This window comes from Fulmarus glacialis, unplaced genomic scaffold (genome assembly GCF_000690835.1).
Source record: "Fulmarus glacialis isolate BGI_N327 unplaced genomic scaffold, ASM69083v1 scaffold33916, whole genome shotgun sequence".
Classification (NCBI taxonomy): Eukaryota; Metazoa; Chordata; class Aves; order Procellariiformes; family Procellariidae; genus Fulmarus; species Fulmarus glacialis.
In genome coordinates this window covers 5,697-18,225 of record NW_009216789.1, presented here as the reverse complement: position 1 = coordinate 18,225, position 12,529 = coordinate 5,697, and the positions used below count along the sequence as shown (strand labels likewise).

The following is a 12,529-nucleotide window of genomic DNA, read 5'->3' as shown; positions in this document are numbered from 1 at the left end:
AGCTTTGCAGCAGTAATTTTGCATCCAGGATTTGTCACTGAAAACATATCAGGGAAATGACTGAGCCACAAGTTTTTAAAGATCGCCTGTAACATCATCTGAAATCTGCCTGCAGCTCTGCTGCCAGATAGGAAAAGAGAGGAAAAAGAGAAAACTGAGCAGTCGCTGGGCTGTGCCAGGCATAACTTCTGAAACGTGCCATCGCATCTCCCTTTGTCTGTTCCAGCCAAACACCACTGCAAGGCAACTCCTGCAGACCAGCAAAAGCCACTGGTCCCCTCAGTTTAAGTGCGCGTCCCTACGAACGGCGTCTCCCAAAGCAAAGGGCGCGGATTCGCAGGCTTTCCCCAAGGTGCCCGACTCCAGGCGGAAGAGCCTGCGGCAGTTCTCCATCACCACCGCCCTGAACACCCTCAACCGGATGGTCCACGCGCCCGCCGAGCGGCAGGCGCTGGAGATCAGCTCCCCCGTCCTCATCAGCTCCAGCAACCCCACCGTGGCCACCCAGAGCAGCGAGAAAGCGGAGTTTCCCTACGGCACTCCTCTCCAGGTAAGGAAGCGGCGGTGTGGGTGCTGGAGGAGCAGTATGAGTCCAAAATGCAAATCCTGGATGGAAACACTTGATGTGCAGGCAGCAATTTGAAAAGCGAGAGCACAAACGTGCAAAGACAAAGCACCCATGCTAATAGCGTCAGTAAGAGATGTCATCCACATCAGGCTGCCTGGGATTTTTTCCCCTCCTTTTGAATTGGAAAGGCCTGTCTTCAGAGTTCAGGGACCCAAGGGAATTCATAAAAAGAGAAGTTATCAGAGTAACTAAACGTGGATAAAGCACATTCCCGTCCTGATTTCTGCCCTACTGCAGTGAGCTACCGGTGTAGAACAGAAAACAGAGCTTAACTTGCAAAATAAAATATTTTTCATTTTAGAAAGTAGTATGGAACATGAATTCCCAAGGGAGCTAACTGGGCCTCAGCTCATTCACAGACATGTACGTGTGTTTGTGCCTGAATTCACGCTGCAAGCAAACATCTGGTTTGCCATACAACGATGTAGATCAAAAACAGGCAGTTCTCAACATTTGCAAAATTAAAGCTAAAACCAGCCATTGGCCACTCTCACCTGCGTTACTTTGACGATGAGCCTTTCTAAGCTCCTCTCACAGAATTAAGGTGCACGGGCACAGTAGGACCTGCAGAATCAGGCCCTGAATTATGAGCAAATAAAAGCCCAGTGAGATGAGTGCAGACGCTGCATTGTGCTGAGCAGGTCTGTACTGCCGGTGATTGCTTTAACGGCCTTTTCACCTAACTCCCATGCTTAAAAGGAAAGTAGAAACCTGCTCTTTTTATTAATAGGTATTTCAATTTTTCTGGTAAGTCTCAAGCATACAAGGAGTCCCCAGCATCCCCAATGCTTATCCCCAATGATAAGCATTGGGCTTAACCGAAAAAACTTGATTAAGCCCAAAATCTCAGGAGATCACATGTTTGGGTATCTCTGAACACAACCTTTACTCTGCCCACCGGTGCACACGCAGGCATCGCGGAAGCACGGAGCTCCATTACCGTACCCTAATCCACAAAGTTTTCTCCAAAGGCAAACTGCATCCAGGACAGGCTTCCTCACAAAATGCCAGTTCAGCGGTGTTATAACATCTACAGAAATAATGAAGAAGCCTTCTGCTTCTTCGAAGCAGGGCTGTCAGCCCTTCTGAAAAGCAATCGGGGTCTTTGCCCTACTGTAAATCAGTCCTCTGCCCACATCTATCCACGTCCAGATGAATGGTTTCTGCCAGGGGAGGGCAATTACCAGGAGTCCTTGTCGGTCTGCAATCTAAACCTGGGACTATGCTGAGAGAAGCTGAATTTGGGGCTGAGATAATAAATGCAGACTGACCTTTTGAACTACATCCTCTCTTTATTTTAGGAGGCAAAAGAGTCTCATTCCTTCTTCACACTCTGACTAAAGATCTCAATACAGAATCTTCACAGATCATCTGAAATGGGAGAAAAAAGGTTTTGTTTAGATTTATATGACATCTTTCATATTCAAGGTTGCTCTAACATTTTATAAAGCAATAAGCCAGCCCCTGGTAGTTCGGTGTCTGTGCAATAAAACCCAGCAGGCATTTTGTACTTGGCAATAGCCTGCAAAGAGCCTTGGATGTTAGATCCTGTTTTATGTGAGAGGAAATGAAGCCTTACAATAGAACTATAATTCAATTGAAATGGTATCATGTCTCGCGAACCCAATATAATTTTACCAAAAATGTCTCAGTGTGAACTATTGTCAACAGCAGAAGCAATAGAGTGAACGTGTTAACATTTTACCTTAGAAGGGTTAGAATTTCCTTTCTTCTAAACAACAGTTTAGCTCCCGGAGGTTTGCAGGAGGATCTGTGTTGTTCTTGGGGCCACACAGGTTGCAGCTTTTCCTTTTTCCATCTCTGGGTTTGGGTTGCAATGACTGACCTGCAAAGTTGAGATTCTTTTGCAAGCCCAGATACGCACTGCCAGGCTGGACCACTTTGGCCGTATCCCACTGAGGTCGCTCGTCCTTTTTCCTAGTATTAATCAGATGGAAAAGCTGCGGGGGTGAATTTGTTGATAAGGCAGCCCTCATGATAAGAACAAAGTTGCAGGATTGAGGAGTAATGGGAGAGATGAGAGCTGATGCTGATCCCAAGGGTTGGTCTACCCTGTCAGCAGCTTCTGGTGGAAGTTCAGCTTCGATAGTAAGTGCTGCGATTTTGGAAAAACAGCAGCACATCTCCAAAAGTGTAGTTGTTCCATGGCAATTAAGTTTATATACACAACATTACCTGGAAGGAAAAGATCTGTCTTTCTTGGGTTTAAACTACTCGAGATAAAATAGAAGTTCAGAAGTAATGAACAGTTGCGTGCCTATTGCCAGCCCTGAGAACTCAGCCCTGGAGTACAAGTAGCAAGCTGGGGTCTTCCGTTATTAGCAATATAGTAAAGAAAAGAGTGGGTTGAATCACATCCTTAATTGCTTCCGTGCCTTTTGGTGCTCCCTAGTAAGTCTGCAGAGGTTGAGTAGCCCAGATCTTTGTGGGTGGTCACAAATATGGTGCAGCAGATGGAGCTGAGTCTACAGCTCAGCTCAGCCTTCCTGACTCCGGGCTGAAATCCTCACCAGGATTCACCCAGGTGCCGAGCCTGCGCTCACACACGGCCGTGCTGCGTAAGGAGCAGCGATGGCAGCTCTCGAACCGCCCGGGAGCCAGCCCCAAACAGCACAGCCTCTCAGGAGGAGTTTCTAAGACCTGGTGGGCAAGACTGAACAATTTTTGAGAATGAAGTAGGTGAGGATCTAACCAGTTGTTAAGTGGGAATTGTCCCAGGAGGCAAAGCCCAGGGCTGGATAACCTTAGCTGGAAGGCGGGGGTGAGGTAGATGGGGTAGACTGGGCAAGGGGGAGGGGGGCGGAACGTGCCGCCTTGCCCAGCCCCTGGCCACCAGCACTGATGCCGAGCAGAGGGATGGCACGGGAAGGGTGCAGGCATCTGCCTAAGATGGCGAGCAGCAGGCAAAGCCGTGGAGGCTGCGCGGGATTAGCGGGTGAATCACTGGCAGGAGGAATGCACGCCGCAGCACCCACCCTCCCTGGGAGCCAGGGAAAGTCCGCCTCCCCATCCGGGGCTCCGTGCAGAGCCCAAAGAAGTCTGAGAGCAGCCACAGCCCCCGGGCTCCACACCCAAACACCGGAGCTTTTCTCCCTCCGTTGAAAGGAACTGCCCCAGCAGCAGCATCCCAGCCCTTCGCTCGCCTCCGTGCACTGGGCAGGCGCTCGCTCGCCGGGAGGTGCTTTTGTCTTTTCAGACAATGACCCAGTTTCATTCCCTGCCTGAGATAAGGATGTAAGGCCCCGTGAGACCAGCTGGAAGGAAAGGAGCTGTGCTGCAACTGGGTTTGACACTAGCAAGGGTTAGGATCACAGGAGGGGGGTCCTAGCACCAGCCATCACTTGGGGATGGGGCAGCAGAGCGACCTTAGCGATCAAACTGGAAACCTAGTGACCCTGTTACTATCCAAGCCTTTAAATCCCTCTCCTCTGCAAGGACAGGCTTCTAGACAGATATTGAATATACATTTGGATCTAGTAATTTTTTTTTAAATCCACATATTTTGAACAGATGTGTTCATTGCTTTCTTTGGGGGTCAAAAAAAGTGGGAATTTTCCAGTAGCTTTTAGTTACATGACACTTGCCCCAAGCTATGAGACTACATACGTTTGAGGGAGACAAAGGAGATCATTAGTTTCCACCTGAAGCACCCTGTGCGTGACATGTGCCCTGGCGGAGTCACGTCTCCAGCGATGCCGGCGCTTGGCAGGGGGAGAGGGAGCAAGAGGGGCTGCACCGTGGGTACAGGCAGCAACAAAGCACGGCTTAAGAAGCAAAGCTGAAGAGGCTGTGGCTGGGCGTTTGTAGGGCTTTCCAAGACATGATGTGCCTGCCTGCCTGGCATTTCCACCAACAAGGATCAGGTCGGACTCATTTCGGCCCATAAAAGGGAATAACCGGCAGCAGCCAGCACTGCCGCCAGCCCTCCTCCTGCTCTTCCTTCCCCTTTGTGGTGCCAAGCCGGGCTCAGGCGGGAGCCAGAACCAGTTTGCAGGGCTTGTGGTGCACCGTGTCTGTGCCTGTGCCTGTTGTGCAAGCGGGCCGGCTGCGGGGCGAGGGGAGCGCGGCGGCGCTGAACTGCGCCCGCCCTCTCCGCCTCCAGCGGAAAGCACCAGCAGCTGCAGGGATCTCTTCCCAGTCAAAACTGAGCTTATTCCCCTGGGCCTGGCGGTACTTGGGTCAGGAAACATCTGGCTAAGAGCTGCTGCTACCCTTTGCCGCTCGTTAAAGTGAGCTGATCAGCCTGACATCTGCCGTCTAGTACATTTGGCTTTTCTATGTAATAAATGATCTGAAACTTGCAGGATCCAACTTTCAGTAGCACCAAGAGCACCAATTGCCCCGCGATGGAACTGGAAAAATCTCCCTCCCCACAAGGTATCTCATGAGCACTCTCGACAGGGAATTGCCTGTGTCAGCAGGGCACTGTAGAGAGGAGCCGCGCTAGAAATCACGTTGGCGACAAGCTAGGTAGGGAGATGGAGTAAGAGAGGGATTTAAGGAGAGGCGGAAAATGAAACTCTTTGTACTTATAAGGGCTTGCAAGGTACTCACAGGAGATCAGCAAAAGTGAATGCTGAAATCACTTATACCTGGCTGGAAAATATTTCATTCAATCTTTTTTCCTCTCTGTTGAAAATAGAAAACCAGCTTTGATGCAGGCTCTGGAAGGATCACTGCTTCCATGCAGAGTGAAAACAGAGAGAGAGATGAAAAATGTTAAGCTTTCCATACAGAAGTGGACATTTCTACACAGTTCTATCGGGAAGATCGGAGCAAAAGTTTGTCATTTTGCTCCAATGCAGGAAAAAGAAACTCCAAATCCCCAAAATTTTAAAGGTTTTGATTATCAAAATTAAAACAGAATTATAATTTTCAATTTTATTTGTATGAGTGGCTGGTCTGACCCTACCTGGACTAAACAATGAGGAACGCAAAGATGGTTTGAAGCTTACCTGCCACTCCAGGTCCAGAGACAGAAGCTGTAGTTGCTGGGGTTTTTTAATGAAATTAATTTACTGGAGAGCAACAGAGCTGGTGAGTCACCTTTTTTTTTTCCCTAGGTCCTTACTAAGCCAGTGCCCCAGCACAGCGTTACAAACATGACCACTAGAAATTAGATTTGAAATAATACGGGATTAAAGCCCTGACAACTTGCATCATTAAAGATCCTGTGGTCTTTGCTGGAGAGCATGACTGCCAGCCACATCCCAGCCCGGTGACTTTCCGCTGGCCTGAGATTCCCCAGGGACGCTGCTGCAGCCGCCCTGCCTTGCTGGGAACTGTGTTTTCACCTCCCGACAGCAGCCGCGCTCCTGCAGCGGCACAACACGGCTAACGCCTTTCAGCGTGCGCAGCGCTGAATTTCAAATGGGGATGAACTGCTTGCTCACAGCAGTTCACCCCAGGATACATTTTTGTGCTTTGTAAGGGATAGATCAGCAGAAGAGAGCATCCTGAGGATGCCAGATTGAACCTTTCCTCCAAACCCGCGGGCCCAGGCTCTGCAGACAGGCCAGCACACTGCTGAGCGCGCTCCCTCATCTCCTCCCGGCCCCGAGGTTTGCTGTGCCGCCAGCACAGCGACAAGCAGAAAAGCAAAGTTCACAGCTAGAAACCAAACGGACGAGGAGGGGCGTGCACGGTTGGTGCAGACCAGCAAGTTCGGTAACTGGCACCTTCCTGGGCCGGGCTCAGCAGCACTGCTTGTTCTCACCATTTTCAAAAACAAATGTTGCCGGTGAAAGGTGGCAGATGGATACCCTCGAGGACACCGACCCAGCCCCCAGAGCCGTGCGGTGCCAGGTGTGGCAGCGCTGCTCCCTCCATCCCTGTGACAGGCCTGCGAAGCAGAGATAACAAACCTTCCTTGCCTCCGCGGGGCTGGAGAGACCTCGCTAATCTCCTAATGCTTGCAAAGCCCTTGGAGAGCCTCCAAAGCAAGGCAATACAGAAGCACGGGGTATTATTGCCATGGCTCCAGCCCCCCACCAGGAAGGACCACCTCGGGAGGAGAGAGATGATGTTGTCCTTGTTCCTGCTAATCCTCTGCCTCGCTGCTGGGCATGTAAACAAGGCGGCCAGCTAGGACTGGTCAAAAAAGTTCAGCTTAAATTGTTTTGCTTTTGCCATTTGAAAGATAACTGGGCTTTCACGTCAAAGGGAAGGGTCTACCTTCCCTAGAAAATTCTCAGTTTTCATTGAAAGACCTCGCACCCTGATTGCTACACAAATTGGCAACCGGCAAGGAAAATATTTCCTTTAAAGCATGCTGTCATGCAGCTTCCAGCAGGATCTAGCCCAGCGCCTTCCTTTTCTGGTATGGCGGGAATTCCCTGATCAGATAACCCTCCCACATTGCAAGTGTCCTGACCAAGGGGGAAGATGCCAATACGTGGTGCAGGAGACGTGACCCCAACAGAGGGGGAAAGAGCGGAGGAGACCGTTAGACCTATGCCTCCGCCAAGCTCTTCAGTAGCATTTCTTAGTGGAAGTACTTTGTATAGTTGGCCAATATACTTTAGGGGGGTTTATCTGCATGTTCTTCAGATGTTTTTGGAAAAGGATTAACATTTCCCATATCTAATAGCTGTAGTACCGATTTTTTACCACTCATTCAATCAGCCAGCTATGAAACGCTAACCCACGTTGCACTGGCAACCAAGTGAAACATCTCCACGTCTTGTTCCTGGCATCTGGAAGCTCCCTCCAGCCTGCAGAGCACGCTGGAGATGGAGGCGCAGAGTTTATCAGCCTCAGAGAGGTCATCCCATTTACTTCTCCATCTGCAGGGCATGCGAGCAGGACTGCTCTTACTTGAGAAGCTGGCATTTGTAGAAATTTCTTCTATTCTTTCTACTGGATGGCCTTCACCCTTTGAACACCGCCCTGTCACCTCACAGTCCCCTCGTGGAAGTGAGATCAGTGCCATGTGAGGGGGGGACAGCTGCCCATGGTGGGACCACGCCGGAATGCAGCGAGCACAAAGGAACGTAACCATAGCAAAACTCAGAAGAAGAACAGAAACACCCCGCAGGCAGGTTCTGGGGTCGGGGGGTAACAGCCAGATGCTCAGCGGGACACGAGGCAGAGGACGCTCGCCTCAGAAACCCCCTCAGCGGGTGGATGTCACTCAACCTGTGAGACACAGAGGGACAGGGGAACTGGAACAGCCCAGCACGCTGCCCGTGTCCTCACCGGGATGACAGGGAGGTCCAAGGAGTCATCTTCTTGCCTTCAGCACGTGGCAGCAGGGACAGGCGCTCACCCACTGCAGCAGCAGGTCTGGCACAGTGTGTTCAAGGCACACAATTACCTCGACAGCAGAAACGGGGCTGAGGTTCCTCCCTGGAACGTGAAAGACCCCTACGAGAGGACAGAGAGGGCATTATGGTGGCTGGTACCTCTCCGTAGATGCAAAATGATGGCGGGGAAAGGGCCACCCCAAACCAAACGCAAACCCGAGCGAGGCACCTCCGCCCGTGCTCTCGCGCTGCGGCAGACAGCTACTCCCCTTACCCGGCACGGTCTGCACTGAGCGTATGCACGGGTCTGTGGAGCTCCTCGGGACGCCACAGAGGTGGTAAATAGCTTTAATAATAGTTATTAAAAGATCACGGGGGCAAGGACTGTATTATTTAGGGTTTAGACAATGCCAATACTCCCAGCTGGAGCTAAATAAATAACAAGTGAAACAGCAATGATTACACCAGTCGTCACCTGGCAGACACGACGGTCTCCTCCTGGTTAGCAAAGTCTGGGCTTGAAATGTTGTTTTCCCAAACTGCTTTTCCTTCCTGAAGCAGGCACCAGAGACAGTGAATGAATCAAAGGTACTCACCTTGTTCAGAGCCAAGCGAAAAGGGATGAGAAAACACTGAGCGCAAGGAGAGAGGCGAAGGAGTGTTTCCCCACTTGAGTGGATCTCACATACATGAGCTTAGCAACAATTACAGGTTTAGGGCTCAGATGTAACACTTGGAAGTTGTGGCTGTTAGTTTACATTTATCCTGTTTCATCGTTGTTCTGACGGCCTCCTCACGCACCAAGTTAGCTGTCCCAACAAGTTCCTCATTTACAGGACAGGGTAAGCACCATCAGTCCAACCAAGCCGTACCCTGGAGAGCGTCTCAGTGTTGAAGTGGAAGGACCATGGGGTTTTCTCTTTATGCCTGGTCGTCTCTTTTTTGTCAAATGCTCCAAACTCTTCTTTCTCCTGAAACGTCTTTGGGGTTTTTTTGAAGGGTGGGTGAAGCCTGTCAAATGTTTTTAGCTGCCCTTCTAGTGGCTAAAATAAGTCTATATTCAGATTGATTTATTGTTTTCTTTCTCCCTGTAGGTCAGTGCATCTTACTATCCTGCGCCGGGATCATTGGGGCACTCAGCAGCCATTGTCACTCTTCCCCATCTGCAGCACCACATATCAGCTTATATGTAAGTAAGGAAACTGAAATACGTTGCGGGGTCCTGTAATTTTCTGTACCTTCACCTGAGGCTTCTCCAGCCCATGGTTCTTGCGAGCCGGGAGGTAAAGGCAGACCAGAGCACAGCTCCTGTGTGTTCAGATCCAAATGCAGATCCACGTAGGAATGTACTTGGCTGGTCTAAGCAGGGGGTCACAGAGACTTATCACAGTTGAACTCAAAGATTAAGTTTAGGAAAAATCAAGGGATATAAAAGAATGCGGGTACACTACTGGAAACACTTGAGATGATAGATTCTGATCATTCTCTCATCCAAATTACTGCGCTCCTCTTTTTAAATTATATTCCCAGCAGGTGAACCATCCTTGCACCTTACTACCTCACTTAACTATTTATAGAGATATAGTTCTGCCCATTTGTCAACAGTACATTTTAAATTTTTAAATATAAAGAAACTAATTACTCCTTAAGTGCCTCTAGTTATTTATTTTGAGTAAGACAGTGTCAGTCACTGGTGTTTTGAACGATCCAATCTTTTAAAACTTTCCCAGAGTTAAAATTCACAGATAATATATTGTGATGATTTGTTTTCCTCTAGATAAGATTCATCAGCCTGGCACTGCAGTAAGCTATCCAATAACAACAAAATAGCAACAAGCTGTCTACATGGTAATTAGCACCTCCACAGTATCGAGCCAGACCTGTGGAAACATTAGCACACATGAGCAATATCTATAAAGCTGTACTACGCTCATGATGTTTGCTACTTTCATGCATTAGCATAGGTCATCCAAGACTATTGCACACACTTAATCCTAAGCACAAGAAAACTCTTAAGACCTTAAAATAATTTGCAGAATGAGGATTGTATTAAAGTGTTCAATCAGCTGCCTATTTTGCACAGCTCCTTTTTCAACCCTACAATATCAAACCAGTATCTGCATGTCCTGCCCTTCAAGATGAATCCTGTATAAAGTGATAAACCACTGCAGAATTAGAACTCCCTTACACTGAACTCAACTGGTCTGTGCAAGTAACAGAAGGAGAAGTCACTTTATAAAGACAGGCGTTTCAAGTCAAACTTTCAAGTGATTGTTCTGAACAACAAGGAGAGAGAAACCTTTTTAAAAGTTATGGGATAGTCCTTGACTATCTAGACAACTAGTCTGGTTTCTGTTTTTTAAATAATAACCGATAATTGCTGTATTGGTCTGTAACTCATTAATATTTGGGAGCAGATCACATTCCGCTTGGAAAAAAACAACAATGCAATTAAATGTGTTACACTGGAAACAAATTAAAGTTCTTTAAAGAACAAATAGGGGAAAGTTTTGGAAAATATGCCATTTTCTTTTGCTCCTGTTTTGCTGTGTGGTCACACGTGGTTCACTGTGGAGAACAAAGCTTCATCACCTAGTCGTAGTCCTGGAATCACAGCAGAGATGTCTAGAGGGGATCTCAAATTAATTTCTAGCCGTGTTTCCTCGCTGTGCCAGAGCAGAGCCATGTACCTCCTCCTTTGTCCACTTTATTTTCAAAGGCCCCCAGTGGCAGCGACTGAAGTCCCAGTACAGTCTCTGCACGGGTCCGGTCACAGGAGAACGAGGAAAGGGAGGAAGATGGGGTTAACACTGCTGTATGAGCAGTCCTCCTCCCCACGCCTCTGAACACCTCCAGGTGATGCTCAAGGCAAGCAGATGCAACGCCTCTGGCTCACCACGTACTTCAAAGGCAGAATGTATTCTTGATGCTATCGCTCGGACAGAGCATTGTACCTGCATTCTTTCATGCTGCTTTGCCTTAGGACAGGTACACATTAGCCCTTAATCAGTTATTTCAATGGAGCACTCACTCACTGTGTGAGGTGGAGAACAGCAGCTTTCTCCTCCCTAGCGCTTGTCGCCCTTGGCTGGCACTTCTGGGACAGAAGCCATTGACGGGATCTGCTTTGTTCTCCATTCCTCTTGGCTCTTCTTTTATTCATATCCCCTTTGGCCTGAAGTTATGGGCAGTTTCTTCCCTGCGACTTGTCTCCACAATAACGGCAGCACCCAAATACTTGATGCGAGTACTGGTTGAAAAGGCTTCAGGCAAACAGCCGCCCCTCACCCAAAGCCAGCAGCATCAGTTCTTCAGTACGGTTAAACCCAGGAGCTTCAGGATGCGCTCCAGCTGCCTTCCCCCCTCCTCACCCCCGCTGTCTCCCCAGGTGCGTGGCTCTCCATTCCTACGTGGCTCATGGACCGGACGAGCTGGAGCTGCAGAAGGGAGAAGGGGTCCGCGTCTTTGGGAAAGACCATGACGGCTGGTTGCGGGGCATGTCCCTCGTCACGGGGAGAGTGGGGATCTTCCCCAGCAACTACGTCGCTCCCCTCTTCAGGTCTGTTTTTTCTCACATGAAACAAAAACTTGTGCAGAGGGGAGCGGGTAACACGTAGGATTTGGAGTCTTCTCGTTCCCACAGAGAAATCACTGCAAGGGCTTCCTGCAGTACTAACAGGGGCCAGGGATTCCTCGCCTGGGCGGGATGACACCTGGCAGCTCTCACTCCTTTTATTTCTCCGTGTACCGACTCGGCTGCACGCACGGCGTGGGAATCGCATCTTCCTCCAACAGCCGGGTGCCACGGCAGGGAGAAGTCAGGGAGCGGAGGGGGCCGGCAGTGATCCCCTCGGAGGGGGCACTCGGGCTGGATGAGCGAACAACGCAACATCAGCCTTCGTCCACTTGTTTTAAGCCTGAGATGTCGACAGAGACATCAGCAGCTTCTCCCATGACTGTTTAATTCAGTCCAGGAGCTTTGGCAGAGACCTGTAGGTGACACAACCAGCACATTTTGATGAGTTAGTCTGGGAGCCAGGATGAACGGCAGCGTGTCTGTGCTCGGACTCGCCTTTGTTCCTTTCGGATTACGCTGGTCTTTTTTTTTTTTCCTGCCAGAAGGGAAACCACAAGCTGAAGGCTCTTTTAGAATCAAAACACTGTCTTTAGAGCAGGCATTTAAGCACTGGACGCCATTGATCTAACTAAACAAACATGCATTAGAAAGAGCAATAATTAAAATATACAACTCAGGAGAGAAAAAAAATTGCCTGTGCCCTTAGTTCCCCCGAGATACGCTCAGGTTAGGCAGAGAAACAAAGAACAGCTTAGAAATGTAGTGCTCTGCTTCTGCAAATAGAAAGTGGGGATAAGTCAGGACACCTCTCCCAGGACTGTGATTTCGTTATCTGGAGCAGGGTTTCCATGGCTGGAAACTCACTGCGATGGTCCAGCCCCACGGGAGCGGGGACGGAGATGGATGGCTGCAGGGAGCTCTGCTCGAGGGGCAGCTGCAGCCCGCGGGGATCGCCTCCACGCACACCCTCCTGCCCGCACCTCCGCGCAGGGTTAAAGGAGGACTGCACCGAGGGAAGAGCAGGGGCATCTCAGCCTCTGCCTCCCTGCACGCCTTCTA

At 49.5% G+C, this 12,529-nt stretch overlaps 1 protein-coding gene across 1 annotated transcript in view; it reads left to right on the top strand.

Annotated features, from left to right (window-relative positions):
* Positions 1-226: 226 nt before the first annotated feature.
* Positions 227-12,529, top strand: part of SH3RF2 (SH3 domain containing ring finger 2) — a gene marked incomplete at both ends in the record, with an annotated part of 17,991 nt that continues 5,688 nt past the window's right edge. The window contains 3 exons of the mRNA XM_009579429.1: positions 227-550; positions 8,988-9,082; positions 11,282-11,452. Of these exons, the coding sequence (XP_009577724.1) occupies positions 227-550; positions 8,988-9,082; positions 11,282-11,452 (590 nt within the window). The remainder of the gene's footprint in view (positions 551-8,987; positions 9,083-11,281; positions 11,453-12,529) is intronic.